General features: G+C 40.0%; 1 protein-coding gene across 1 annotated transcript in view; it reads right to left on the bottom strand.

Annotated features, from left to right (window-relative positions):
- bsnb (bassoon (presynaptic cytomatrix protein) b) overlaps positions 1 to 27,489 on the bottom strand; it is a 70,568-nt gene extending 43,079 nt beyond the window's left edge. Inside the window, exons 1-3 of the mRNA XM_078247455.1 lie at positions 27,311 to 27,489; positions 20,150 to 20,531; positions 4,914 to 5,738 (exon numbers count right to left, since the gene is read on the bottom strand). Of these exons, the coding sequence (XP_078103581.1) occupies positions 4,914 to 5,738; positions 20,150 to 20,531; positions 27,311 to 27,489 (1,386 nt within the window). The remainder of the gene's footprint in view (positions 1 to 4,913; positions 5,739 to 20,149; positions 20,532 to 27,310) is intronic.

Genomic DNA, 27,489 nt, shown 5'->3' on the forward strand with positions numbered 1-27,489 from the left:
CTTAACACACTACGCTCCGATCTGCACGCTGCTGTTTACCTTTTCCTGCTACAACTGAATTCCCGCGGGACTTCAGCGCAAGACTACAGCCAGCCTCCTGTAACGCTGTTACTTTACAAGAAACAGGCATCATTTGGCCCGTTTCCATGTAGTTACATAGTCACTGATATGATCATAACCACTACAGTGCTCAATTAACTATTTTTGAGGGGGAAATAAACTTTTTTCACCGCAAAAATTTCGCCGCGAAAGCATGAACTGTCTTCTGGAGGACATCCACCAGACCAGCGGGCGACCGTGGATTGTTGTCAGCCGCGGCAGGCTGGGAAGGCAGGGAGGAAGTAGAAGGATGCCGGTCGGGCCTGCTAGCCTGGCTAAGGCAATTAACACACAGTTCGCCACTGCAGAGACTACTATACACCAACGCCAGATGGATCACACACAAAATGGATATATATGCTACAAATACACACAGAACTGCTGCTTGGTGATTATTACCGAAGCCTGGCTGAACACACTCACTCATCCCAGACGGCAGCTAGCAGCTAACAGGGTAAGTGAATTTAAACAATGTCTGAGTTGAAAACGCATCTTGTTGTCATGTAAGGGCCCTGTTCATGTTGCACCGACATTTTAATTGCATTTTGTGTCTGTTAAAGAGGCACAAAGGCACTCTTTATGATATGCCCCCAAAACTGCCGTTTTAGCTAAGTTTGAGCTCTCAGCATTAGCTGCAGCAGCTCCATATTGCTAGCACCGATTCGGATCGTTTTTTTTTGCTATCGACAGTACTCGCATACTTATAGGGATCAAGATTAACGTAAAAATTGCCCGGAGTTCTCCTTTAATTCAAGACATGGATTTAATCTGTGTACAGCTCTCAGTAGCTGCTGGATATGAGTGATTCTTCAAATGAGTAAACATTATGCTCAATTTGTGCAAAGAAATGTTTAAAAGATTACACATAGTTTTAAAAGGGTAAGTTGTGTGCTACACAATAGCCCTGCTATTTCTCATTATCAACATTACATTGTGTGCTAACCTCACAGTTTACTTCATCCTGTATACTAGGTACATAAAACTGAGCCAATATATAGTTACAGCGGACGGTGTTACAGACTGTCTCTCTTTGCAGTCTCTGAATTTAATTGCTTTGTCACAGTTGAGAAAATTACAGAATGAGACTGTAAGAGTGCCCATGTGTGTCATGACTATGGCTTCCTCATATACAATAAATGCATAATGGTGACACAATGAGCAGGTAAGTAGCAGATAAAAAGTAAAATAATTAGTCATTTGTAGATAAATATGTTGATGTAAACACGTTACTTAAAGAACTTGTTTCTGGCAGACCAAATCTTTGTGACCAAGGACCAGAGCCAGGATAGACCACAGCTGAACTTTACATTGCTCAAACTTCACCAGGATATGCTAACATTAAACTGAAGTTTGTCTGAGCCAAACACCAACTATAAGACCTGCTCTTGATACTCAGCAGCATACAAACAAACAAACGCCTGCAGTAAAACTAACAAGCACCTGCAAGTTTGCATTTCTCACACTGCCCTTATGTGACATGAAGAATCAAACACAGCACTCTCCCTGCTCCACACTGCATGAACTATTTATTATGTTCTCCCTCATTGAATTATTAATGAACTATGTTTTCTGTTTCTCTAGACATTTTCTACAGTTCTCTGAAGAATTCAGTCCTTTAACCAGCGATCCACTCAGGGCCTCTGTCCCGCTATAAACAGAGGCCACACTTCTATATCATAATAATAGACACACTGAGTCAGATCAGTACACCTGCCCAACCGTGGGAACGAAATGTTAGGCATATGGGAAAAATAATTTCATAGCGAGACTGGTAACTGAAACATAATGCATTGTATGAAACACACCTCTAACTGTATTTACTGTCAAGTAAAAGCTAAGGCCTGGCTGTATATGCCTCTGTGGGCTGAAGTAGCCTGTGCTAGTGGAAGGAGAGACAGAAAGAGCGATTCAGGGATGAGGATTGACATGCAGCAGACTGTAAATCAGATTGAGCAGCAGACACTCCAGTGAAAACATTTCATGTTCTATTTGCAACCATACTCTGGGGAGACGACAATGACACAAGGTTGGTTTAAATCTCCTTGAGAAGCATAATGGGGGAGGAAACAGTCCCAAAACAAGGACATCTTATTTACTCAGAGCCACACATGACTTTCAGCACTAATTGATGTGAAATATTATGCAATCCAACAAACACTTCCTCTCACTCATTATCTCTGATTCTCGCTCTCTTCCTCCTCCTCCTCCTCCTCCTCCTTCTCAATCTATCACCTCTTTCCTTTCTCTCCTCCTCTGTTCTTCCACTTATTCTCGCACAGACGCTGGCATTCATCGTCTCGTTGCAGATTAAAAAGGGGCTACATTTTTTTTTTTTATATGATACAGCTCAGCCTAATTTGCTCTGAATGAATTACGCAGTGTGTCACTCATGGGGTGACAGAACATGTATTTTCATGAATATTTCAATTTTTCTGATTTCCACAAGCATTTAAAAAAAATCCTCGCTAAGAACTGTTACTGTTACTGTTACAGAAAATATCATTACAGGATGTCTATACAAGTCATGCTTTAGGTGTGACATGGTAAAGGTGCTTAATACGCAGTATGTCAGAGTTTAATTAGAATTAATTTAGGTCAATTTTTAGAGATTTGTTTTCACTTTCTTGTTTGTTTGTTTTGTGTTTTTTACCTTTTCCACAGTGCAGTATTTACCAGTATTCTTTTGTCAGTGCAGAACCTATTTAGGTTGGTTATGTTTAGGAAAAGATTGTGGTTTGGGTTAAAATAAAATTTGTTAAGAAACTTGCGTACTTAACTAATGCCACGTACTAAAAGTACAAAACGGACAAGACAGACTGTTGGTTTTGGTCTTTTCATGATATTTGTTGATACAAGGTTTCTGCAGATTTCACCAAGTCAAATTTACTAGACTTTTTAAGACCTATTTTAGACCATTTTATACCAGACGTTTATCACAACAACTAATATATATATATACATATCAACTAAGCCCTAAATTCATTTTGTTCAGTAACTTGCATTTCCCCACAGCTGAAGAATAAAATCAGTTTTATGGCTGTGGTACAATTCGAAAGAGACTCACACCAATAACACGAAAGCTGATTGGCTGCAAAATAAGCTGCATGTTGGTCTCATTTGTAGTCTTAATACAGCAAAATTATATTTGGACTAGCGAAAGAAAGAACTACAACACCATGGAATAAAAAAAACCTGAGCATTAGAGGTAGCGTTGCATGGACATAGACCTGTTTAAAATGATTTAAGACCTAGAACACAATACTTTTTAAGACTTTTTAAGACCCCGCGGAAACCCTGTGATACTAACAAAAATATTGAATATCGCTAGCCTTGTCCTTACATACATTTCTAGTACTGTAATTGGTAAACTGTTGTCACTACCTAGTTGTTGAGCCACTGAGCACAGATTAAAAATTATGCCTGCAACAGGCAAGAAAAGACAGAAAAAGCAGAAACTGAGAAACAGAAAAGTTTGGAGAGATTAGGAGAGGACGAGTAGGAAGAATGTGGCAAACAGGCTGTGGAAATCAAGCTGAGAAAACTAGATTCAAAGTACAAAGCCTCACACCATGTCCAAATGGTTCTCACCCACTCTGGAGTGACCAACCTGCCAGCTCACATGGAATCGAATGACAACAAAAACTGTTCACAGGTTTGGAAAGAATGGACCTCATTCTGGATTGAGGCACCAGCCAGTTGAGCACAAACAAAAAGCACACATAAGTAATAACAGAGTCTCTCATGAACACAGAGCAACAGCAGTCTGTAAGTTTTTGTAGACTCTCAGCATCTTAGCAGCCAAGCATGAAAGGGACGCCTGACTCTCTCTCTGTTTCCATAGCGATCTATGAATGGCCTGTGCTAGTGCCTGTGACAACCAGATGCCTGGGAAGACAAGGCTCGCCCATAAAAAGCCAGCGCTTTGCCGAAAGCCTGTTATTACTGCTATCATTCAATTGGATTTGATTTGCATAATTAAACTCTGTTATTGCCTGGCTCTGGAAGTCTGCAAGTCTCTGCTCTTAGCAACTGGATTCCCACCATGACAGAGGACCAGGTAGGAATATACCCTCACCTGCCCCCGAGCTGTGACTAATCAATACTAAGATTATCCATTAAATTGAACTTGATAAGGCTCCGTTTTCTGTAGATGGGTCATATATTTCTGTGCAGCTCCGGGGTAGAGTGCACACTGATGAGGTGAGTCACAGCCTGGACTTCACTCTGCTAACTACATGAAAGGCCCTGACAGAACAGAACAGAGCAGGTCCAGACTGAGAAACACAGAGAGAGAGAAAGGCAGGAGAAAAGAAAGGAAGCTCACAGGCTTACATTAAGCACTGTACAAGCTGCATACAGAACCTGCCGCTTGAAAATCCAAAAATCAACCCTTCTTGTAAAAAAGAATCCTTTGCATACATTTTTTTTAAATACTTTGTTGATCCCTCTGTGTTAAAGAACAAGAGTAAACAATAATGGGACCATTCTAAAAAATAGTAAGAGACAATAGAAACCAGCACAGACATACAAAAGGGGGATCATGAAGAACCTCAGAGACAGAGCAAACGGAGACAATTGACAGCACCTGAAGCCAAATACTTGATAGATGCGTACAAGAACCCTCTGTAAATTGTAGCTATTCACTCCAAGACCAGGCGGCCACAGATGGATAACAACACAACCCATTCAACTGCACTATGACACAGCATTTTTCACAAAAACACGTCAATAAATCATTACATTACATTACATCCATGGTCTGGAGACACTTCGTTACACACAGCTGAAAGCCAAACGGATCAAATCAGTCTTACCTCGACTAGGTGTGGAGTGGGATTGAATCCACACATGTTGCACACTTGGTGATGGCACTGTGTGCAGGTGTTGTAGTTGGGTTGTTCTGCTATGTTGCCGATGTTGAGGTTTGTCTTGCAGAGAGGACAACAAGCTTTGGGTTTTGAGGAGTCTGGTGGAGCGTGCTGTTGTTGCTGCTGAGCAGGGGCTTGAGGCCCTTGCAGTGTCGGCTGAGGTCCTGAGGGTTTACTCACCCCAGGCCCAGAACCAGGAGGTCCTCCTGGTTTGGGGGCTGTTTTGGGGGGCTGTTGTTGGGGTTGAGTAGTCTCAGATATGAGAGTACTGGCTTGGTTAAGAAGAGAAGCACCAAAGCCAAACAACTTCCCAAAAGTCTGCTCTGGAGGTGGGGGCTGCCGTGAAGGGGAGCTCCCTGCACTGCGAGTCTGGTCCTGGCGCGGTTGATGTGGTTGGTGGGCGGGAGAGTTGCGGGACAGATCCGGCTGAGACGGGGCCTTTGCCATGCCGGGGAGAGCAACTGCCCCTGGAGGGAGCTTTATTTGTTGCTGACCTGGGCCAGCTGGACCAGTCTGTTTGGTAGTGCCAGGCACAGGATGGGCCTGTGCTGGAGGCTGGGCCTGAGCTGGAGGATGGGCCTGAGCTGGAGGCTGCGTCTGAGGAGGGGGCTGTGTCTGGGGTGCAGGCTGAGTTGAAGCATCAGGTTTAGGTTCTGGTTTGGCTGCATGAGAAGGAGAGTGTATCTGTTGCTGACTCTTGGAGCGTGGTGTGGTCATGTCCATCCCCAACGCTCTCTGCATCTGACAGTTCAGACACAGCCACTCCTGAACCTGTGAAAGAAAAAAAGAAAAAAAAGGAATCAATTACAATAAGCTAGAGCATCTAGTCTTTATCTTTCAGTATATAAATGACTGTGGGAATTAAAGAAACAGTTCGACATACTGGGACATATGTTTATTTGTTTTCATGCAAAGTGTTGGATAAGAAGATTGATGACACTCTCATGTCTCTACCGTTTGTACTGATTAAACAAACAAAATATGATGTGTTAATCAGTAAACTTTAGAGGCACTGGTAGGCAGATTTGTTTACCTTTAGACGGAGCCAGCCTATCTATTTCCCCCTGTTTTCAGTCTGTACCATATGCTAAGCTAACCACCTGCTGATGGTAGCTTCATATTTACTGTGCAGAAACAAGAATGGTATCATCTTCTAATCTAAATTCAATTAAAAAAAGCAAACATTTCCCAAAGTGTCAAACTATTCCTTTTATTAAAAAAAAGTTTAACTGACAGGGCTATTGTAGATGATCAAAAGTGGGTGAATCATTGAAATAAGTCAAGATATCTTAAAAAAAGATTCAGTAACCTGGTTGTTTGCATCTTCTCCCTGCATTCCCATGGGTTCCTAGTGGATGCTCTACTTTCTTTCGACTGCCAAAAGAGATTCAAGTAACATGAACTAAAAACTCTAAATTGCCTATGGGTGTGAATCTGAACATGAGTGTGTTGGTCTGTTTGTGTGATGGACTGGCTGCCATCCCTTCCCCTCATCCAATGCATACTGGAATAGCCTCCAGCCTGCTCTGAGTAGGAAACATTGTCTATGGAAAATGACTGAATGAAAGAATAATTGTGAATGATGTAAAATATCTCATTGAGGAGGGATTTAAGCATCTCTGTGCCTTTGCATGGACATTTCTTGGTAAACATCATTCACCCATAAACAAATGCATAGGAAATAAATGTGACAGACGGGGTGAATTCTGGACTTCTTCAATAAATCATAGATGCCCCTGATTTAGTACATTTCCTCACATATTTTCTATGTGGCTCTTCCCTTTTTGCTTTCTTCTACATTCCTACTCATTACACAACATGTTCCCTTTCTCATTACAATTCTCACACCATTCTCTTCTTGTTCCTCCTGCTGTTGTCATTTCCTTTATGCCTTTGCTTCTCCTTTCTCCTGCTCCATACAGGCACATAAGAAGGTGAAAGTCAGAAAGAGGCCCTGGTGATGGCACATGGCCCTATGTACATAATTGGCATCCTGGTGCTTTGACAGCTGCCAAACTATTGTAGCCGTCTTGGATTCGTGGTTATTACATAATGCCTTAATGTATTATAAATGCAGTCAGAGAAAGGTTGTGTGAGGGTTGGGGCTGGGTTGGAGGTCTGGGGCACAAAGTGTGAGGTGGGTTGGCCGCTGGCTTTTTTGTCTTTATACCTTTGGGTAAAAACTTCCTTTTAGTCTGTAAATGTGGTTTTCTAAAGATTTTGTTTCGGTTTCAGCTGAGAGTTTTCAGTACTATGGGAGCTACCGAAGCGATGACTGAAAATAAAGGGGAAGATCTCATCACTTCTGCTGTGGAGTCAAATGTCTCTGCAAGCCTCTGGCCACGATAGATTGATTCACAAACAAGTTGACAAACAACACATCAACAGCACACAACTTTACATTGACTGTATACTAAAATACTATACTAAAAGACGACTCATTTCAAGTGGAAAATAATAATTTAATATTTAACGGTCGTCTAAATATGTTTGGCTCTAGTATTTGTAATTGTACGCTAATTATATCCTGAATTGTACTCATGTAATAACTTGTAATTGTTGTTTTACTTCTTTATTGTTTTAATTGCAAAAGGATATTGACTGCCTAGAGCAGCAAACATTTCCAACATTTGTTCCATATATTATCTGTTAAGACATTTCATACAAGCCAGCCCAGTAGTTGTAACTTCACAGTTTAACTACAGTGGTATGAGTCACTGAATCTAAAGTGTGGTATTGCTCCACATAATCCTAAACACTGACTCACTGCTGTGCTTTGACTTTAGTTAAACAAGAAACTCATCTTAAACAGAGCTGATAACACCTAAATTTGCCGTAGCATGATAATCAGACTGAACTTCCACTTTGTTTCACTCGATTTTTTTATTAATAAATATTCGCCAATTGAATTTCAAGGAAAATCAATAAGTGGGCAATGATTGAGATGAGATCTGGAACCAGACTCATTTTCCTGGCCTCCAGTGTAAACGTCCTTCATGAAATGACATAGAAAGTGTTCTTGGTGTGCCCTGACATTACCATTAGGTGTGGCTACAGGTGTAACAGAGCATACGTCAGACCACATTGGTATCTAGTCAGAAGTACAGTAACCTTTTAATTGCCAGTCTCCTTTTCATGCAGGAAAACCAGAATGTAAACCTGATGCTGCACCCCGGACGCATCCTGAGACACAGCCTCCAGCACGGGCCCATCCAGCACCTGGTCCTAACAAACAGACTGGTCCAGCTGGCCCAGGTCAGCAACAAGCAAAGCTCTCTCCAGGGGTAGTCGCTCTCCCCGACATGGCCAAGGACCTGTCCTGCAGCTTTTTATTAAAAATTGCATTGTTCACCACTTTAAAATGTTTAGTAACCTCTCCACCTGCTTTGCAGAATTTCTCCAAGTCAGTCAGTCGGTCAGTTATTCAGTAAGTCAGCACAGACAGAGTAAGTCACAGGCTCAGCAGCATCTTAGCCATGTGTCTGGCTCCCTGCCAATCCTCAGTATAAAGAGTGATGAGGCCATGGTTTTCACTGTCGATCAGGAAAGCTGAGAAGTCAGGAGCAAAGGTGAACAACGGAGACAGTCAGAGTAATGTGGACAGTGAAATAAGCCAACACTGGAGCAACACTACACCATCCAACACTGGACTCTTTATCCAATCAGAGACTCACAAGTGGGAACTCCTCTTTCCATCATTATTATTGTCCTTGATTTTTTTTCACCAAATTACAGTTAGAATAATCATATTAAGCCCATTGGGGAAAAAACAAAGGCAGCTATTTATCAATTTCATCGTGTCTCTGCTTGGCTCCGCCTCATCTCTCCATCTCCTTCCACTCTGACTCCCCCTTGTTATGAGGCAATCATGTGGATCTTTATGAAATATGATCTGTATCAGCAAAAAACAAGCACCCTGCACACTCTGTCTCCTGCCCTCCTTCTTTATCAGCTCTCTGTTGCAACCCTCCATCTTGTTCTCCTTCACCCATCTTTATTTCTTATCTGCATCTCTCGAATCACATCACTCCCTCAAACTCTCTTTCTCCATCTCAATCTCAAATATAAATTTTTGATGGCTCTCATTCAGCCTTGCTTTCAAACATGGATCTAATGTCATGCTTGCGTATGCTTGTGTGTGTGTGTGTGTGTGTGTGTGTGTGTGTGTGTGTGTGTGTGTGTGTGTGTGTGTGTGTGTGTGTGTGTGTGTGTGTGTGTGTGTGTGTGTGTACAATAGTATGATACACGTCAGAGGTCATAAGCCGGGATCGTAGCTCACTGTTCTGCGAGAACTCAGCGTCTGCCAACAGGATGCTTGAGCAACGTGGCTTCATGAAGATCAACGACTCACTGCCAGAAATAGAACCTTTTAGCAGCAAGGGCCCACCGAGACTTGGACATGGCTCAAATAATGAGAGCAAAGCATCTTTGGCAACACACACAGACACACACCTATTTACATGTTGAATTTTATTCTGATTTGGGAAACATCTGACAATCTTCATCAGCAACTATAGCTCTAACCAACAATTTTTTGTAATTATTGATGAATTTGGAGATTATTTTCTTAATTGATTAATTGTTTGGTTTATAAAATGTCAGGAAAAAACACAATCAATCGCAATCACAATTTCCTAAAGCCCAACCTGACGTCTTCTTTTGTAAAACAACACTCCAAAAATGTAAAGATATTCAGTTAACGATCACTTTTGGCATTTCTGCTTAGTAAATGTTGAAATAATTAATTGATTATCGAAACTGATTCATTTTCTGTCCATCAAATAACCGATTAATCAACAAATTGTTTCAACTCATATATCAGCTATGAGTTCATTAAATCTGATGCATGGCTAGAGTTTATACAATCCAAAAGAATAGAGCAACTAAAATGTTAAATGCTTATAGATCTCTTTAACAAAAGACATTTTGACATGTTAAAGTAGGAAAAGCATAGGTTTAAATAACAAGATTAATGATGGCTGAATTCCATTTAGCTGCTTCAGTTTCAGGGTTCTGGTATTATGCACAGTGGCTCACTGTCACACTTTCATGGCTTACTGGGACATTTGAATAGAACAAAGCTAAGAGTTAATGTTATTAGTAACACCTGTGTTTTTCCTACTACTACTGTCAAACTGCTGTGAAAAGGCCCATTGCGAGTAGCATCAATCGCTCAACTATTCTTCAGAATGGGGGTTTACTCCTCATATTTAAGAGCATTTTTATTGCTGATACTTGTATGTATTTACTTGGGTAAAATAAAAACAAAATAAAAAATGGTGATACTGCCAACCTGTAATTTTTCAACCACATACATTTTAGGGACATTTACCGAGTTTGAGTTACAGATGGAAAATCTGCATTTTTTTGTCTTTTTTCACTAAATAATTCATAATATCAGCGAGTTAACCCATGTGTTTATAGGCGTAATAACAGCATTAGAAAACATCAATAACTTAATGTAGTCCAAAGTCACTGTATATAACAATAAAAGACCTGTCAAAAAATGAAACTCATAGTAGATTCCAATCCTGTATTTAGATTTTTGATAGTGGGGCAAAACCGTTGTTTTAACATGAATCACAAATTGTGGCTTTAAAGATATAATATGTAATATTTTTGCATTTAAATGTTTAAAAAACGACTATGTTATTTTATTTTTAGTTGTTTACTTACATTATCCTTAGTGTTTCCAACAGTGTTCAAACAAAGGAAAATCTGAGAGGCCAATGTTTACTTGCTTGCTCACTAACTGATCAGCTACCACCACAAATAGAATCTAAGTAATTATGCATTAAACACTGCAGCTGTTTCACTAATATGACATAAATAAACCTTACAAAAGGCATCATGAATGACACTTTAATACATTACATTGTCCGTGAACAGATACATTTTCTTCGGCGATGGTGGTTTAATATCGTAATATTGTAATATAATATTGTATTGTATTACATATTGTATGAATAATGATCCTATAAGTTACAATTGTGAAGAGTAGAAGAAAACAATGACAGCTGAGGAGAGAGGTAGAAGGGATCTTTGCCACACACACACACACACACACACACACACACACACACACACACACACACACGTTAGAAGATGTAACACTGCATACATCACACAGGTGCACAGAGTTACCCACTTTTTGTTCTTAAGTTTTCAGCTGTTGACAGGAGTGAGACATCATGCACTCCATCATCCCCTAGAAAAGCAGGGTAAAGAACACACTCCGATACAGAATCAAACTTCAACAGAACAAGAACGCAGACACAGGAGGAAGCTCTGTCTCGGAGATCAAAATACGGTATTACCATGCAGTATGTACAGCAGCTGAGAACTGCAGTTTGGGGATCAGGATGCTTGGGATGCTGCAGTTTATCAATTCCTTGCAAATTGGGCCAAAAGACATTGAAATTCCTCCCAATGCCTCTCTCTTTTTCTCTCACACCCCCCTCTCTCCCTGTCAATTTGTCTCTTTCTGCCTCTGCTCACCCTACACATTGCCAAGCAGGAAATGGCATTCATAAAAGGAAGGTCAGTATAAATAATGAGTGATTGTGGGAAAACCACATTTCTAATAATGCTGTTTGTTGAATGTCTTCACCAAGTGTGCTGGCGCAGTGTCAGGCACAGCAGGGAGCCACGGTGTTACTGAGGATGCTGGAAAGTAGTGTAGCGTAGTAGTCGGTCAGTGATTTGAGGGGGGATGAGGGGGGCTGCCATCCCCCTTGTTAGTAAAATGTCCAAAATTCATAACCCTTGTTAACCTGCTGATCCTTCATCTGACTGAGGTTTGTGCAAGTTAGAATCTATGGCCCCCGACCATGGCTCTGAAATATCAGTAGCCTAACTGTGTATTGATAAATCCATGGCGCTGTCCAAGGTGCTGAAGTAGCAGACAGCTTTGTATCGCGACTTTTTCTCTGAGTCCCACCCGTCCTGTCAGTTTTGTCTTGGATGTATAATCTTCTCGAAAGTATAGAGCTAAGGGGGGCGGGGCTCCAAAAGAGTCAACAAAACGAACCGTCCCCCCTGTTAAAAATGATCAAATTGCCTACTGGTCGTAGTGTATAACATTATTTCTTGATATTAAGTAAAGGAGATGGACACAATTTAATGAACATCTGTGCAGTGCAATGCAAACAAATACTATACTGTATCTCTGCAAAAGATATGCTGCTACATGGCTTGACATGAACCTTTTTACTCACCAGCCACTGTGGCTAGTGGTTTTCCAAAGTCACTAGCCACTCAGCCTTTTCTCTAGACAAATTCCGTTATCGAAATGTTATTGAAGGTGAAAAATTATTTTTGTATCCGGACCGTGATTCGGATCCGCTTCAAAATGTAAGGGCAGTAGTTTTTACGTAATCCTGCATTTAGACAGACAAACAAACAAACCAACAAGTCAACAAACCAACAAACAGACAAACCAAACCAAAAGGTTCAGCAGAGGTAACAACAAAAACAAAATAATATGTTGTTTTGTACAGTCCTAATTGTTGGTAGAATTTTAAAGACAGTAGGAAGCTTAAAAACTGAGTGTTAAGAAATAAGCATGTCTGACTCAAAATAATAGCAATTGCTATATATAGACTTTAGATGCTTAGTGCAAAAAACTAGTTCCCACTCTGAAGCACTGGCAGAATAAAAAGACACAAACAAATCACTTGAATATATCTCACAAGATGCAATAGTAATGCTGCTGTGCTGTTACACAAATAATGTGTGCCATATACAGTTTGGTTAACTTAGGAGTTGCATAAAAAAAAAAATGAATCACCATCAGTCACCATGTTGCAAAAAGCGAGCTTTCAATTGTGTTTATCCTGTGTTATTTTATTACGGTAGCAAGCTTCGGAAAATGGACTAATGAAACACAGGTGCACCATCTAAATTCAAACAGATTGACAAGAGGTGATGGTGCCTATGATAACCTGCTGAAGAGCACAGCCCGACTGACTATAGCAAGCTGAGACTTTAAATGCAGTGATTTAGAGGGTAATAATCAAACCAGTGCCCCAGATTTAGTCTCTGGCAGTTCTCATTGCAAAATATTTTGGTATATGCAACATTCAGCATGTAGGGTCTCAGCTGGATTCCTGACCCAGTTCATACTGTTTGTCCACTTAAAGCCCCAGTCAGTGATTACAGCCTGGTGCACTGTGTGAGACACTGTCACCGAAACACTGACATTTTCTACATTTTGTATTTAGTAAACAGAACTTACTGTACATGTTCAGTGATTTACAGTAAATAGCATTAGAGATATTTCAAAACAAAAACTAATTATTTTAAAAACACATGTTGTAATGTTTAAGAAGTCAGACTTTCCAGTATGCTGTCAGAGTTTAGATGATCAAACCATTTAATCTAAACTCTAATATATTTGTTATATCTATATATTAATGATATAATAATTATTTGAATATATACTGTGAATAATGCATGATGTGTTTAATAAGGGAAAAAGCTTTAATTCTTTCTAAAAACACACAGCCTCAGTTGCTATTAACTCAGCAAATGACACAAACAAGCAGGCTGACTACTACCGTCTTGATGGTGGGAAACCAAGAATAAAACTACAGCTCCGTTTTTCCTCCCAAATACTTTTTCAGCAAAACCTTTGATGATTACCAGTTGGTCCCAAAAACAAAATGATTAAACCATTCAGAATATATTTTTTCACTCATTAATTTTCTCAACATCTTCCAGCACACACAAGACAGAAGACAGACAGACACCTTGACACCAAAGAAACTAAAAATCCCCCCCAAAACCTTCTCCCTCAAGGACCTGAACTAGAATGGTATTTTTGTGGCTTTGTGTTAGGGTAAAATCTCAAGAAATCACATCCTGATTCTCTACATTCATCACATACTGTATATCACCCATGCCACCCTTGGCTAACATTTAACTCCAACACATGAGAAGCTCTAGACAATACTAGTGAGAGATCCATTTAACAACCATTATTGTCTTCCACTTTGCCAGATCTGAATGCCATTGAATCTCTTGTGCCACATGATGCAAAGTTAGACGGGGATTAGAGATGTCTGATGCTAAATATTTAAATTAATTCGAAGGGATTAGAAACCAGGCTCCGGCTCCCTTGAGGTATAATGAACTTATTCTTCAATAATATGACTGCATCATTGTAGTTTATATTTATTTTTCACTTATTATTTGTAGACTTTCTCTAAGAAATATTTGACCATGGATAATAAATGTGGTCACTTATATAAACAATATGCATGCTATAAAACAACTCAAGCTCTCACTTTGAGACAAGCAGTAAACTCTTGAACAGTTTAAATATTTTAAATCAATAATGTACCTGAGACACTCACAACCTACAAAGTTGCCTTCAAGAACACTTTGAAAAACTTACAGAATGTTTACTTATGACACAATGGATAGCTTGTTCTCCCAGGTTGGTGTTACTGTAGCAGCTTCGGAAAATCAATTTCGGGCCTTGGGATTAGAACCTGGGCAACACTAAAGTCTAAATCAGCTAAAGCACCCCTGTTTCTATCTATGTTACTGTACGTCTGTATCCCACAGCTGTACATGTGCAGGGAGGAGGGGGCTGAAACATTTGACTGACTGGCCAGCAGAGTGGCTGCTAGTCACAGCTAAATACACTCTTTTGCAATTTTTTAAAAATGTTTTTATGTTTTATTTTATATTTATGGACTACACTCAAATTTTACAATTTACCCGTGAAGGACAACCTTTAACTGTTGCCTATTCACATCAACATTACCAACATTAGCATTGATTTGGAGCCATGTTTCCATGCCATGTTATATGTAAGTCCAACATTCACTCTGCTTTTAACTTTGCCTTAGTCTCCATCAACACCTGAGTGAAATATCAGGCTCTTTAGCTGCTAAATGATTCACTATGTTCACCAGCTTGTCTTTAACATAGTCTGTTTCCCGTTTTTTTGCTAGGCAGGTAGAGTACAGTGGGTTATCTAAGATATTTCGCTGAAAACAGCTACCTGCTGCAACTGGAAACGAGGGGACTGAACCAAAACATTAAAGTTGTGGGCCATTAAACCAAAACCATGAACTGAAAGATGCTAAAATGCTCCGTAGAGCTGAGGGGGATACTTATCTGTGGATTCGTCACTACGAGCAAAACCCTTTTCACATGCAAGCAGTGATGCCAGTAACGCGTTACTCTAATCTGACCAGTTTTTTCAGTAACGAGTAATCCAACGCGTTACTATTTCCAAACCAGTAATCAGATTAAAGTTACTTATCCAAGTCACTGTGGGTTACTATTTTTGTCATTTTCCTTAGTAAAAATATATGCTTTCTTCTTTCGTCTCGGGGAGTGAAGTCACGTATGCGACAAGTCACGTTTTTCAGCATGAGGACAGTTCACGTGTAATACATACCGCGCAGCGACACAAACGTAAACAACAATGGAGGGAGGAGAGAGATGCGCGTTTTCTAGCTGGAAATACAGTCACTATTTTGAGTTTGTGTCAGCTAAAGATGGCAATATTAAGGTTCGTTGTACACTCTGTGCTGGTGGCGACAAAGTGCTATCTAGGTACAAAAACACCATGTCAAATTTGAAGAAACATTTGGAGTCGCAGCACTGCACAGTCAAACTTACAGAGCAAGTCCCGCCAGGTGGTGCGAAGCAGAGAGCAGAAGGTCCCCCACCACCCAAACAACAAAAGCTGGACTTCGGTGCAAAACCAGTAAGTGGAGGAAAGTTGAAGAAGTTGGTCGGGCAGTATGTTTTAGAGGAAATGCTGCCCTTAAACACGGTTGATTCGCCCTTGTTTCGTGCCATAATAAACAAGATCCCTACTGCTGTCAATGCCGAGCTGCCTCACAGAACAGCTTTTTCTTCTTACATGGAGGAGTATGCAGTGATGGAAAGAAATCTGAAGGCCGCGCTGAATGAGGTTGACTTTGTGTCAACTACCACGGATATTTGGACTGCCAACAACAGAAGTTATATGGGAGTAACGCTCCACTGGATCAGTAGATCCACATTAGAGAGCAACAAGGCTGCATTGGCATGTAGGAGAATTCGCGGTAGACACACGTATGTTATTGGTGCAGAAATCAAAAACATTCACTCTTCATATAGACAACTCAACAAAGTAGTTGCAACAGTAATAATGGATCCAACTTTGTCAAGGCGTGTAAAGTTCATCAGCCTGTCACAGAATCCGACGATGAGACGGAGGAGGGAGAGTCCACCCCCACAGATGATGATGATGTCACCTTTTTAGATCTGTCAGAAATCCTCTCAGCTGAGAATGAAAGTGATGGCCAGCTGTCTCTTCTAACTAAGTAAGTAACTTGCAATCTAACTTAGTTACTTTTAAAATCAAGTAATCTGTAAAGTAACTAAGTTACTTTTTAAAGGAGTAATCAGTAATCAGATTACTTTTTCAAAGTAACTGTGGCAACACTGCATGCAAGTCATGTAATCCATTGGTAATTTAAAATGATTGATTAATGCAAATTTCAATTATAAAATATGAACATGCTTCTGGATAAAAGTATCCATACTAATGAAATATTAGCTTGGATGTAAAATATTGTTTTTGGAGTTAAAATAGATTCCACATTTCTTGGGTTGCTAAATATATCTAGTGCAACTGGCCACCTACCTACATTTTTGATCAGGGAAGAGGAAATATAAAGAGTGCCTCTGCAGAGTCTTTTGTGTGGGAGCATTTGTTAAAACGTGTGGGATTGTTGGTTAAAATAAAAGAATCTGTTCCAAGGCACTCTTTAAACAAAAGTATTAAAAAGTCATAATTTCACGACAAAAAAATGCTCATCTCCATCTTCAGAGTGATTTGGCAATGCTGATGCCTTCATCATAGAAACACACCAAACTGCACACAAAAGTGCAGCAAAATTACTTTTTGATTTATCTCTTTATTTTGTATTTTTGTATTAGGGCACTTGGAGCTGAATAAATGCGTTAGTATGAACACCCAGACTATTATGTCTACCCCTGCTACACAGAACTCTTTCACACAGCGCTCTCTCTCTCTCTCTCTCTCTCTCTCTCTCTCTCTCTCTCTCTCTCTCTCTCTCTCTCTCCCTCCCTCTCTCTCTTTCAGCTGTGGCTTCTCAGGTCCGGGCCATTGTAGACAGAAGGAGGGTAGGATCTATGTATAAATAGAAATTGGACCAATTATAAAACAGATGTTTGCCTGTATGATGGTGGGAGAACACTGTCAGTGGCGGGGGGTGTCTGTGGTACTTTCACTATTTCTCTGAACTCTTGTTCTCTCTAGTTTTATTCTCTGTCTCTCAGTCTGTTTATAACTGTCTTGTTTCTCTCACGCTGTCTACCTCTCTCCTTAACTCTTTCATCATCAACTTTTTTCAACTAATATTTCTTTATCTTGCTGTTGTGTACGTCATGCGCACATGTTCCTTACAAGCTCACGTGTATGACTGCTTGCACATTCACAGCAAAAATATCAAAATAAACCGTGTTGTCTCAGCTTGACTGACAGCCCTGTAACAGCCTGTGGCATATAACACCCATTTGTTGCTCGCTGTTTACATCTCTCTAAATTGCATTCCCATCACCAGGTTGTTTAACAATTGTTACCATTCCTCAAACAATCCTGCATGAGCAGGGACTGTCTTCATGAGAAATTCAACTGATAAGGTGACTTCTTGCTAAATGTTTAAAAAAAACTGCTCTAATTTATATTTTTTATGCCGGGCTGGAGATACCATTTGGGACTTTGTGGTGAATAAGCATAATCTTTCCAAATATGGAATCGCCCTCGGTTATCAACACTTTAATCAGCAGTGCCATCTTTCTGTAATTTGATGGGAAATCCTCTTCAATACCAGATTTTGTTCATATTATCCCTATAATCCGGGACAGTTCAATCAGTGTCTAAACTATTTGTAAACAGAAACAACATGAACCCAGACTGAGCCTGTGTTGTAATGAAGAGACGATCCTGCAGACGAACGGCATTAAATGAGAAGATTGTATAGATTGTACAGATATGTAATACAAAATGCCACAGGTGATTTTTTTCATCAAAACACCAGATGAAAAAAAGTATAATCCTAGAAAATCCTGAAAGTCTATCTCCATTTCATCACAGGTATAAGAATATCTGCTCCTGCATAGGAGGAACGTTTCACTTCAACTTCCTTAGCATGGCTATCCTTTTCCCCAGGTCCTCACCATCACTGTAATCGTAATTCCAGTCATCGTCGTCTTCAGCGTTATCATCACCTTGATCGGCAACAACAGGCCCATCGTCAATTTCACTGTGTTAGATCTGCTGCAGTGAGGCAAAGGCCCAATCCATGCTAAGTAAGTTAAGGGGGTAAATCTTCAGGTCTCCAGAGGCTGAGCGTTTTCCCTCCGAGTCTCTCTCCCTGTCAGCATCTGACAAGCTCACCAAGGCTAAGATGAAAAATACCCATAACATCCACCTCCGTGGTTCTCTTTACTGCCATGCTCTCCTTCACTCCCTATCATGATCTATTCCTTACTGTCTGTCTCCACTTTGGTCCAAGCATTTTTTTCTAGTTCTTCCATCTCCCACGACTTCCTCTTTCCAACTTTTGCAGTCTCCCTTCCTACACACACCAATATGCGCTTATGCAAGCATGTATTCAAGCTTGCACACACACATTAGTCAATACATTTACATGCCAGCGCATCTACAGTCAAAACATGAAACATTTACTCCCTAAATTCTAGTATTTATGTAGGCCAGCTTAACTGACATTGCATCTTGGCTACAATGTGCAACATGACTCACTGGAGTTGATGTGAAATTTTGTGACAGATGACACAGCCACACTTGACTCACAGTAACAGCAAAGCATAGACTAATTCAATTTAGGCAAGTGATTTATTTTAGGATGAAGGCAATAAGCTTCCTCAGCTACCTGTTAACAGTGATGACTGTTTAGATACATCTGAATGATTGTGAATGATGGGGAGATGTGTTCAGCGGTGTGAAAAAAAAAGCTTTGTTTGGGAGAGGCTTTGGGCATGATTTGGATGCTCACTAGTGCCTGTCAAAAAGGATGGATAGAGCTTTGTTCAAGTGTTGTGTGCATTTACTATGAACATCAGCTAGAAAAGAACGTAGCACTTGTTCAAGATAAGGGCCTACAATTCATTACAGCTAATAGGAAGTGACCAATATGTTACTAGGCACATAGTTGTGTGATAACCAGGTCTTTGGGGATGTAAGATCATGAGCCCAACAGATCATTAAACACTTCATCATTCGAGGCAAACAATGGCTAGAGCTAGGAAGTTCACAGCTCTCAATCAGAGTGCAACTAATTCACATCCTCGTTCAGTTTCAGTTGGTGCAATCCAGTCTGCTAGCCAGTTACAGCCAACTTGACAACAATAGTCATTAACGACAATACTCACAAATGTCAATGAGAAATAATTACCCCGGGACAAATTCAACCACAATGAAGCACCTGAATCAACCACTTTGATCAACAATTTTAAATGGTTTAAAGGTATGCACTGATGTCACTTTTCACATACCACCTCCCTCACCACCACCCACTATGGATGCTATGAATGGGTAGAGCTGTTGGGAGGAAGCAAATGAAAAACTATGAATGAATTAAACAGCGATCTGGTTGATGTGCCAGACAGTCAATATTCATATATGACTGATATATAGTATGTTTATGTAACAAAGAGACACTTCATTCTATTTGAAGCAGGATCTGTCATCACAATTACAAGGACTTTGAAGAATATCCTGGTTGTCTGTGGACGGGTTTGTAAAATATTAAAATTTTATTGTTTCATTCGGTAAACCACGTGCTTGGTAAGTCAACGTCACACAGCCACCCCACTGCTTCTCTTCAATTTAGCGTTCAGAGGCAGTTTATAATACCATATGCCTGAATTCATTCGGAATCTGTTTGTGCAGTCGATTGTACAACAGCTTTTTTTTGTTACCATTTTGTGGACGTGTTTCAGATGTTTTTGTTTTCCATTTGAATGCAACATGGCAGATGCTGCCTGTGTTTGTAGTTCAGGGCAGAGTGACAGTGGTGTCTTCCCTTACATACCATGTATACCATATTTATGTATTAGGTCAGTTGTGGAGTAAACTACGATAGAAAAAAATTGAAAAATGTCCCTATAAAGAATGCACTGCTTACCTCTGTGAGGTGAGGGTTGGGGTTGAAGCCACACTGGCTGCACACCATGGAGCAGCACTGTGTGCAGGTGTTGAAGTTCGGCTTGTCGTCCCCAGTGCCCGTCAGGTCGGTGGTTTTACAGACGGGGCACAGTTTGCTGCTCGGCATGGGTGCAATTTGTGGCACAGAGTAAGGGGATGTGGGGACACTGCCTCGGTCCGGGGACACGGAAGGGGACCTTCCTGTCCTGTTGCTACCCACATCCACATGCAGACTCTTCCTGGCCACATGGCCCTGGCCCTGCTCTCCTTTTTGCTGATGGGTGTCGTGGGAGGCCAACCTGTCCCCTGTCCCATGACCAGTCTCAACTCCTGCTTTAGGTCCCAGGTCTGACGGAGGTGGTCTGGTAGAGATGATAAAAAGAACACAAAGTGGATTTGGATTACAATTGATAACACACATTTCTGTATACTAGGTTCACTTCTTCAAAACGGTTCGGAAAAGTTCTCTTCAGTCACAATGCACACACACACACACACACACACACACACACACACACACACACACACACACAGATATCATTTACTAGGTTTTATACTGGTGATTTCTACTTAATTTCATAAAGGAGCAGTACTGCATCTTCAGTGGTATATTTTTGATGCCTTCAGCTGTGAGTTGCACTAGGTCCACATGTCATTAAAATAGTTTTATTGTTGTTCATAATGTGATCTCAGATAGGGCTGGGTGATAGGGAGAAAATCAGATATCACGATATTCTTGACCAAATACCTCAATATCTATATTGCGGCGATATTCTAGAGTTGACAATTGGTGCTTTAACAAAATATCTTCACACTTAGATTTTAGATAAATAATCATCGGTAATGTGGACATAATGTCTAAGTGGTGAAAAGGCAAATAACAGAACAGCTAGAACAGTCTGGTAAGTTCAGAAAAGTACATCACTTTACTGTTATGCAGCCTTTAAAACCAGTAAAAGACAACACTTATGTCATATCACGATATTACGATATCCAAAAATCTAAGACGATATCTGGTCTCATATCACGATATCGATATAATATTGATACATGTATATTGCCCAACCCTAATATCAGACTCAAAACCTTGGCCAACAGAGAGGCATATGTTGAATATTTTATATTGGCTATATCCGTTTCTGTGAAGTGCTCCTTGTGGCTTGTTTTCACTCTTTGAAGCTGTTCTGTACTGGCCTCAGTGATGTGTTTAGGGTGGAACAAAGTTGGTGTATCAGACAACAGCATTGTAAACTTTCTTTCTCTTGCTTTTTTCCAGCCCTTAGGCATTAGTGCCAATAGTTAAATAGGAATGGAGGATTTCCACTGTCATAACAACTTAGACCTTGTTTTGTCATGCTAATCATCTTCAAAGACAGTTTGAGCAGCAGTTCTGCATCCAGTGAGAGAATGTTGGAAATAAAGAGATGAATAAAGGAGTTAAAATAGAGCATGTTAGCAATTATGAGTCCCAGCCGAAAACTGCTTCACTCTAACCTTGTCACTCTAAGGCTAAACTGGACTTTTGGGGATATTGTTAAAGCTACTGACCACTGACATACATGGAGTGGAAGTATAAATCTCCCTTCTGTCCTCACAAGATAGAAGGTAGTTTCACATAATAATCATCACTTGAATGGCAAAGACACCAATCTTGTCATTTATGCAAAGCCTCGGGCATGGCTTAATGAGACTCAAATGTTTAAAAGAGTTTAAACTGGAAGACACCTTTTAAAAAAAAATCTTTAGATAGTCTCATCCATCAACAAATAGGAGTCCACCAACTTGTGTGTCTAAAGTAGTACAACTTGCTTGCTTTATCACAAAGTGGAGAGTGAAGGGTTTGTAAGCTGCCAATCCTTTGTAATGGGAGCTCCCTGTGAAACAATATCTCAGTGTCACTTAAAGGAATAGTTCAACATTTTTGGAAAAATGAGTTTCCGGTTCCTGACTCAATAAATTAAAATGTAATATTCAAATCTATTTGAATTTGAATACAGAATAAGGAAAAATATAGGGTAAGTTCAGTAACATTTCAGCAGCCAGGTGCGCCCATTTCTCTTGCACCAATACCACGGTATAACTGGCGATACCAATTCTGAGGGCATAAATTAAAGTATTGGATGGTTCAAGTAGCGACCCACTGCATTACTTTGAAATGGTTGGATTAAGATACTTCATAAGAAATACTAATACTAAGGTACTTCATTTTAGCCTACTGTGTCAGTATCCCTATAATGGAATTCTTTATGTTTCTTATTGATTTATTCCTCTGTCCATTGGAAATGAAATCTGGTTACCTAAGGCTTCTTAATGAAACCTATCTCCTGCCGTCCATTTAGTAATATTTAAAGGTCAAACCAGAGGGGAAGTTGATGCATCAGACTTGAACATGTTTGAATGCATCATTGTTTGTGATGGCCAAATGCACGTTAAAGGCATGAAGTGGAGCATACATCTGCGTGAAATGCTCATTGACACCGGACTAGCACTGTTGTGTTAAGTTTTTAGGAATGTCAGTGACCACTCATGTTATGTAGGAAAAATCCAAAGTAAAATGGAAAAAGGTAATGATTTTTCCCCATAGGGAAACATTTTCAACTTTGTAATTATTCAGCAGGGTAGTTTTAATTTTGCCATACTGTGGTTGCAGGACACCTTGCTTGTTAGACAAGAGGTTTAATGTGTTAAAGTGTTTTTTTTTATCAGCTCCTATTGCCAGGGTTAAAGTGGGACAAAGAAGACTTGACACACATTCAAGTGATTTGTGTAAAAAATGATGACAAATTCATAAAGGCTGTTACAATATTCACTAAACAAATTATCCCAATCCCTAACAGAGGTGGATAGCAGTGTTATAGGCCACAGCATCTTCTGTTTCCATTATTTGCAGCCGTTTCCTCATTTAGTGTCATACTAGTTTGGCAAACCCTCAAAAAATAATTGATGAGCAGCCAAGACATGGACGAGAGATTACTGGAGAGACAATCATCATCACACACCTCATCATGTTGGTCAAATGCGAATGCAGGAGCTGTAGTGCTGAAACTTTAAATCTCCCACCTGCAGTGCGTCACACGAGAAAAGGCTTGTCACATGAAGCAGACTACATCAAAATCACGACAAGTGGCCCTTAAACAAAGACAGCACACACAGTGTGTGTTACAGCTATGTGTTTTGTTTGATGGTGATTGTTCGAGTTATTCAGATGAGTGGCAGGCTGCACCATAGCCCCGGTTTGTGCCTCTCATGTAATGACAATACATTTAAGTCCAGGAGCTAAGCATTTGATTACCCTAAAAAATATATACCTTGTGTTCTTTGGAAAACACAGGAGGTCGTTTAACAACCCTTGCCACTATTCTGAAGGTGTTTCCAGAAACTTTAAAGATTCTCTAAACCATCTACAGTAGATAAAAGAAATATCCAGTCTACTGCACAACTGCATTTTTAATATTTTTCCCAAGTTGCAACTTTTTCCTCATCATAATAGAGATGGAAGCCAGACTTAATTGCTCAATTTGTACAACATGAACCAAAATGATTATTATGAGTTATATTGCTATATTAATGTTTCCTTCCAATATTTCAAATTTTCATACAGAATAACTCTTAATCTTGTTTATCGTGCAACATATAACATATTTGTTTCATCCACATTGTTAAAAGAGTCTTTGAGGATTCTGGAAATACATTCTGAACAGTGGCAAACATTAAACAACCATCTGGGTTTTTCAAAGATTGTCTGTGTATATTTTCCAGAAAATCAGATAAGCTAAGCTCTGTGTCTCTAATGTAATAAGAGGTACACAATGGGGCTACGTGCACCAATGTGTTTGCCTCTAACAGCACCAACCACAGTGTCCATTCTGTCAAAAGTGTGAGTGACATAGAGAAGTTGAGCAGACTTCAGCTTCAGCCATAGTTTAGTCTCAGTGTATTTGAGATGGACCATCTACTCGCAAATTTTGATCCGGTCAGCATATCAATTTAGGTTCACAATAAATTTTGGTCCGCCTAGTTGTGCACCAAACCAAAAAGACGGGAAATTTTTGTCAAACTGCAATTAGGCGACACTCAAAGCTGAATTTGGAAGATTTGCCGACTTTGAGACTCGTTGTTGTGAGTCGGCTGTGTGGTAGCCTACTTTTAAAAATGTAATCATTGTTTTGCTTGATTTGCTAAATTCTATGATGGCTAACCTTTTTGCTGACTTTTTTTAGGGCTTTATGTGGACCAAACTGTAAGTGAGAAGGCTATTTGAGGTCTATACAAAAATATTTTTTATATATATAGATATAATATGTCTGGCTCTTAATGTGATTCTCATTTTCCAGTGTGGCCCTTAGTGAAATTGAGTTTGACACCCCTGATAGAGTATCTCGAATAATTTTGAGCAAGTCACTGTGACACAAACTTTCAGCTAATGTCAACTTTGTTGGACATCTGGAAACAATGCTACACTACCATTGACTCATAGGTAGCCATTTATTTTCTGTATCATATGGCCAATCCTTTGTAATGGGAGCTCCCTGTGAAACAATATCTCAGTGTCACTTAAAGGAATAGTTCAACATTTTTGGAAAAATGAGTCTCCGGTTCCTGACTCAATAAATTAAAATGTAATATTCAAATCTATTTGAATTTGAATACAGAATAAGGAAAAATATAGGGTAAGTTCAGTAAGACTAATTTTCTGTATTATAATGTCATCAATAATAAGAACTGGTTTTGCATTATTTGTTTGAGTTGTGATAACCATTTGGTATTGCAGGCTGCACAATGAACAGTGCTTTCATTGCTGAAGGTAAAATAATTATGAGGGCATACTGTTTGCGCACTCTGTCTTAGAACATGAGTGACTCCATCATGTTCATGGGTTTTATGAACTATAGCTTTGTTCAGGTTTGTAATTGGATTTTGATTTATGTTGATTTAACTTGCGTAATGATCTAAATGTTTGAAAAGACTGAATCAAGTAACTCTCAGCACTTTATCACATGTGCTATTGCACGATGGAGCAAGTACAGCTTGCAAAGGAAAAAGTGAGACGATAATATAGCAGCAGCACATTGAGCACATTGTTGTAAACATATGAAATATCTGGAGCATGGAGTATTTCTTACAATTCGGAATGCTTGTCAGTTATGGGCATAAGGTCAGGATGACTGTGCACTTAGTCAAAGCTGTTATGATTAGAGCAGTAAACAACCATTGTAGTGCTTTGTGGAGCAGAAGGGTAGGGTGACTCCCATAGCTTCAGATTTAGCTCTTTGACTGCGATGAATAAAATATCATATGGAGAAAAAATGCCCATATGGAACCCACTTCTGAATATGGTTATATGTCCCCACTTATATTAACAGACTCTAATAGAATAGAATTCATAAAACGCAGCAACTCATTTTAATTAAAATGAAAGTCTATCTGCTATTTCTATCTAAAGTCTCAACACAGCCACCGTCTCATTGTTTCTTACACTCTCACAAGTTCTTTGTGGAAGAGTATTTTAAAGGAAGATTCAGACTGAATGTGGGGGCACTGATCTTAAGAAAACCATTTTAATCAGCCATATGATGTACTCCCTCTTTCACCATGTCTGTCTCTTAGCACGCTCAGTCTCTCAGCACTCCCCATCAGGTGGATACAAGAGGCAAATCAAGATTTGAAAAAATCATGAGGTTACATGGGAGCTATGAGCCTTTAAATCTGCCCCGCAGTGAATATACAGGATGAAGAGTGGGTGCTTTTTTTCCAAATAGAAACATAGGGAGGACTAAAACATTAATAAAGGCATATGATTTTCTAGCTAGAGTGGCAGAACACATCTACATAATGCCTTACGATCACTTTCTGTAATGACACAAATCAGGCAAGACAGATTTTCCAAATAATCTTTTTAGCCTTGAAGGAAGGTATGTAGCATGAAGAAATATATACCGCTTCTTGGATGGCAGGCTAAAATGGCAAGTACACAGAGACTGTAAGCAGGTGTGGCAAATCCAAGGCGCAGCTGTGCCTCTGCATGTGTGTATTCAGGTCTACAACTGTTGAACTGTGTAATTAAGGCAATATCAGATCTTGTAGAAAGGGTTATCCTTCCCACACACCCACACAGAAAATACAGCCTTACAGGCCACTACTACTTGTGATTATATGCTGAGTATCTCAGCTGGATTTTGGAAAAGGCTATTATTTTATCTGATTATATTGGCTTGTTATAGGACAACAAGTTTCAATATGTAACTGTCAGAATAACAGAAATATTGTCATGTAAAGCTGCCATATACTGTATGTCTGGACTCAGTGTCTGGATTTCTTATGGAGAGATGCAATACCACTCTTCCTTTTTCTGTAGTGGTGAAAAACAATTTCCACTAGCTGCATATTGATTTAGTTTGAGATCTGATGAGCGAGGCAGTTATATGGCATATGCGTTACGGTCCTGTGCTCACAATGACGCTGTCTGATGGTAGCATTGTCACCCTACACAACGCTGTCATCATGATACAGACGCCTCCTCACCAGCAGGAAGGTGATTTCTCAGAATGACTTTGTATGTACTGGTTTTCATGTCGAGGCATGTTCAGATAATCAACCTGTAATGGAAACGAGTAAGCCATTTAACGAGAGATCCAGTGCACTTTGCATCATTTGCATTTCTAATGTATTACCTGGAGCTATGGGGGACATTAATCTCTAAGACCCATTCCGAAGTATTCATATTTACTTGGCACTGCCTCACTATGAGGAGAAAAATGTCGATCATTCATTCATGATACTAGCTACTGATGCCCGAGGACAGACACCGTGAAAAATCCTACTGAAACGTTTAAAATTATTTATTATTGATTCTACATCGAAAGCGTTGCATATTAAATTTGACTTCGAGCCAAATTGGCGTTGAGTAATAGGGTGGTGCTACTAAAAAGCAGAAATGGGTCTCAAAAGGGGTGGTGGTGAATTGTGTTGACAAGGATATTGAAATAAATAATTAAGCACCTAGTCAAGTCTATCTCGGTTGATCCTATAGCCTATCTACGCTCCACATCGTACAGATGTACCATACACGCCACGCTGCCGTGTAGCCTCCCTGATTTCTCTCCATAGTTTGGCGGAGAAGCGTCCTAGCTATCGCGGCTACCTGTTAATCCCCGGCCGGGGTCCAGCCCCACTTCCTCCGGCTGGCGCTCCATTGCTCGGCTTGATGAGCTGTCCAGAGTCCGGTGGTGCTGAAATGGAAGCCGGAGCCCCTGCTACAGGGACGGCGGGGCCGGGCTGTCCCGCCTGTCCCTCCCCTTCCATACTGGCCTCGTTCCCCAT

The sequence above is a fragment of the Sander vitreus genome, chromosome 4, assembly GCF_031162955.1.
Source record: "Sander vitreus isolate 19-12246 chromosome 4, sanVit1, whole genome shotgun sequence".
In the NCBI taxonomy this organism is placed as follows: domain Eukaryota; kingdom Metazoa; phylum Chordata; class Actinopteri; order Perciformes; family Percidae; genus Sander; species Sander vitreus.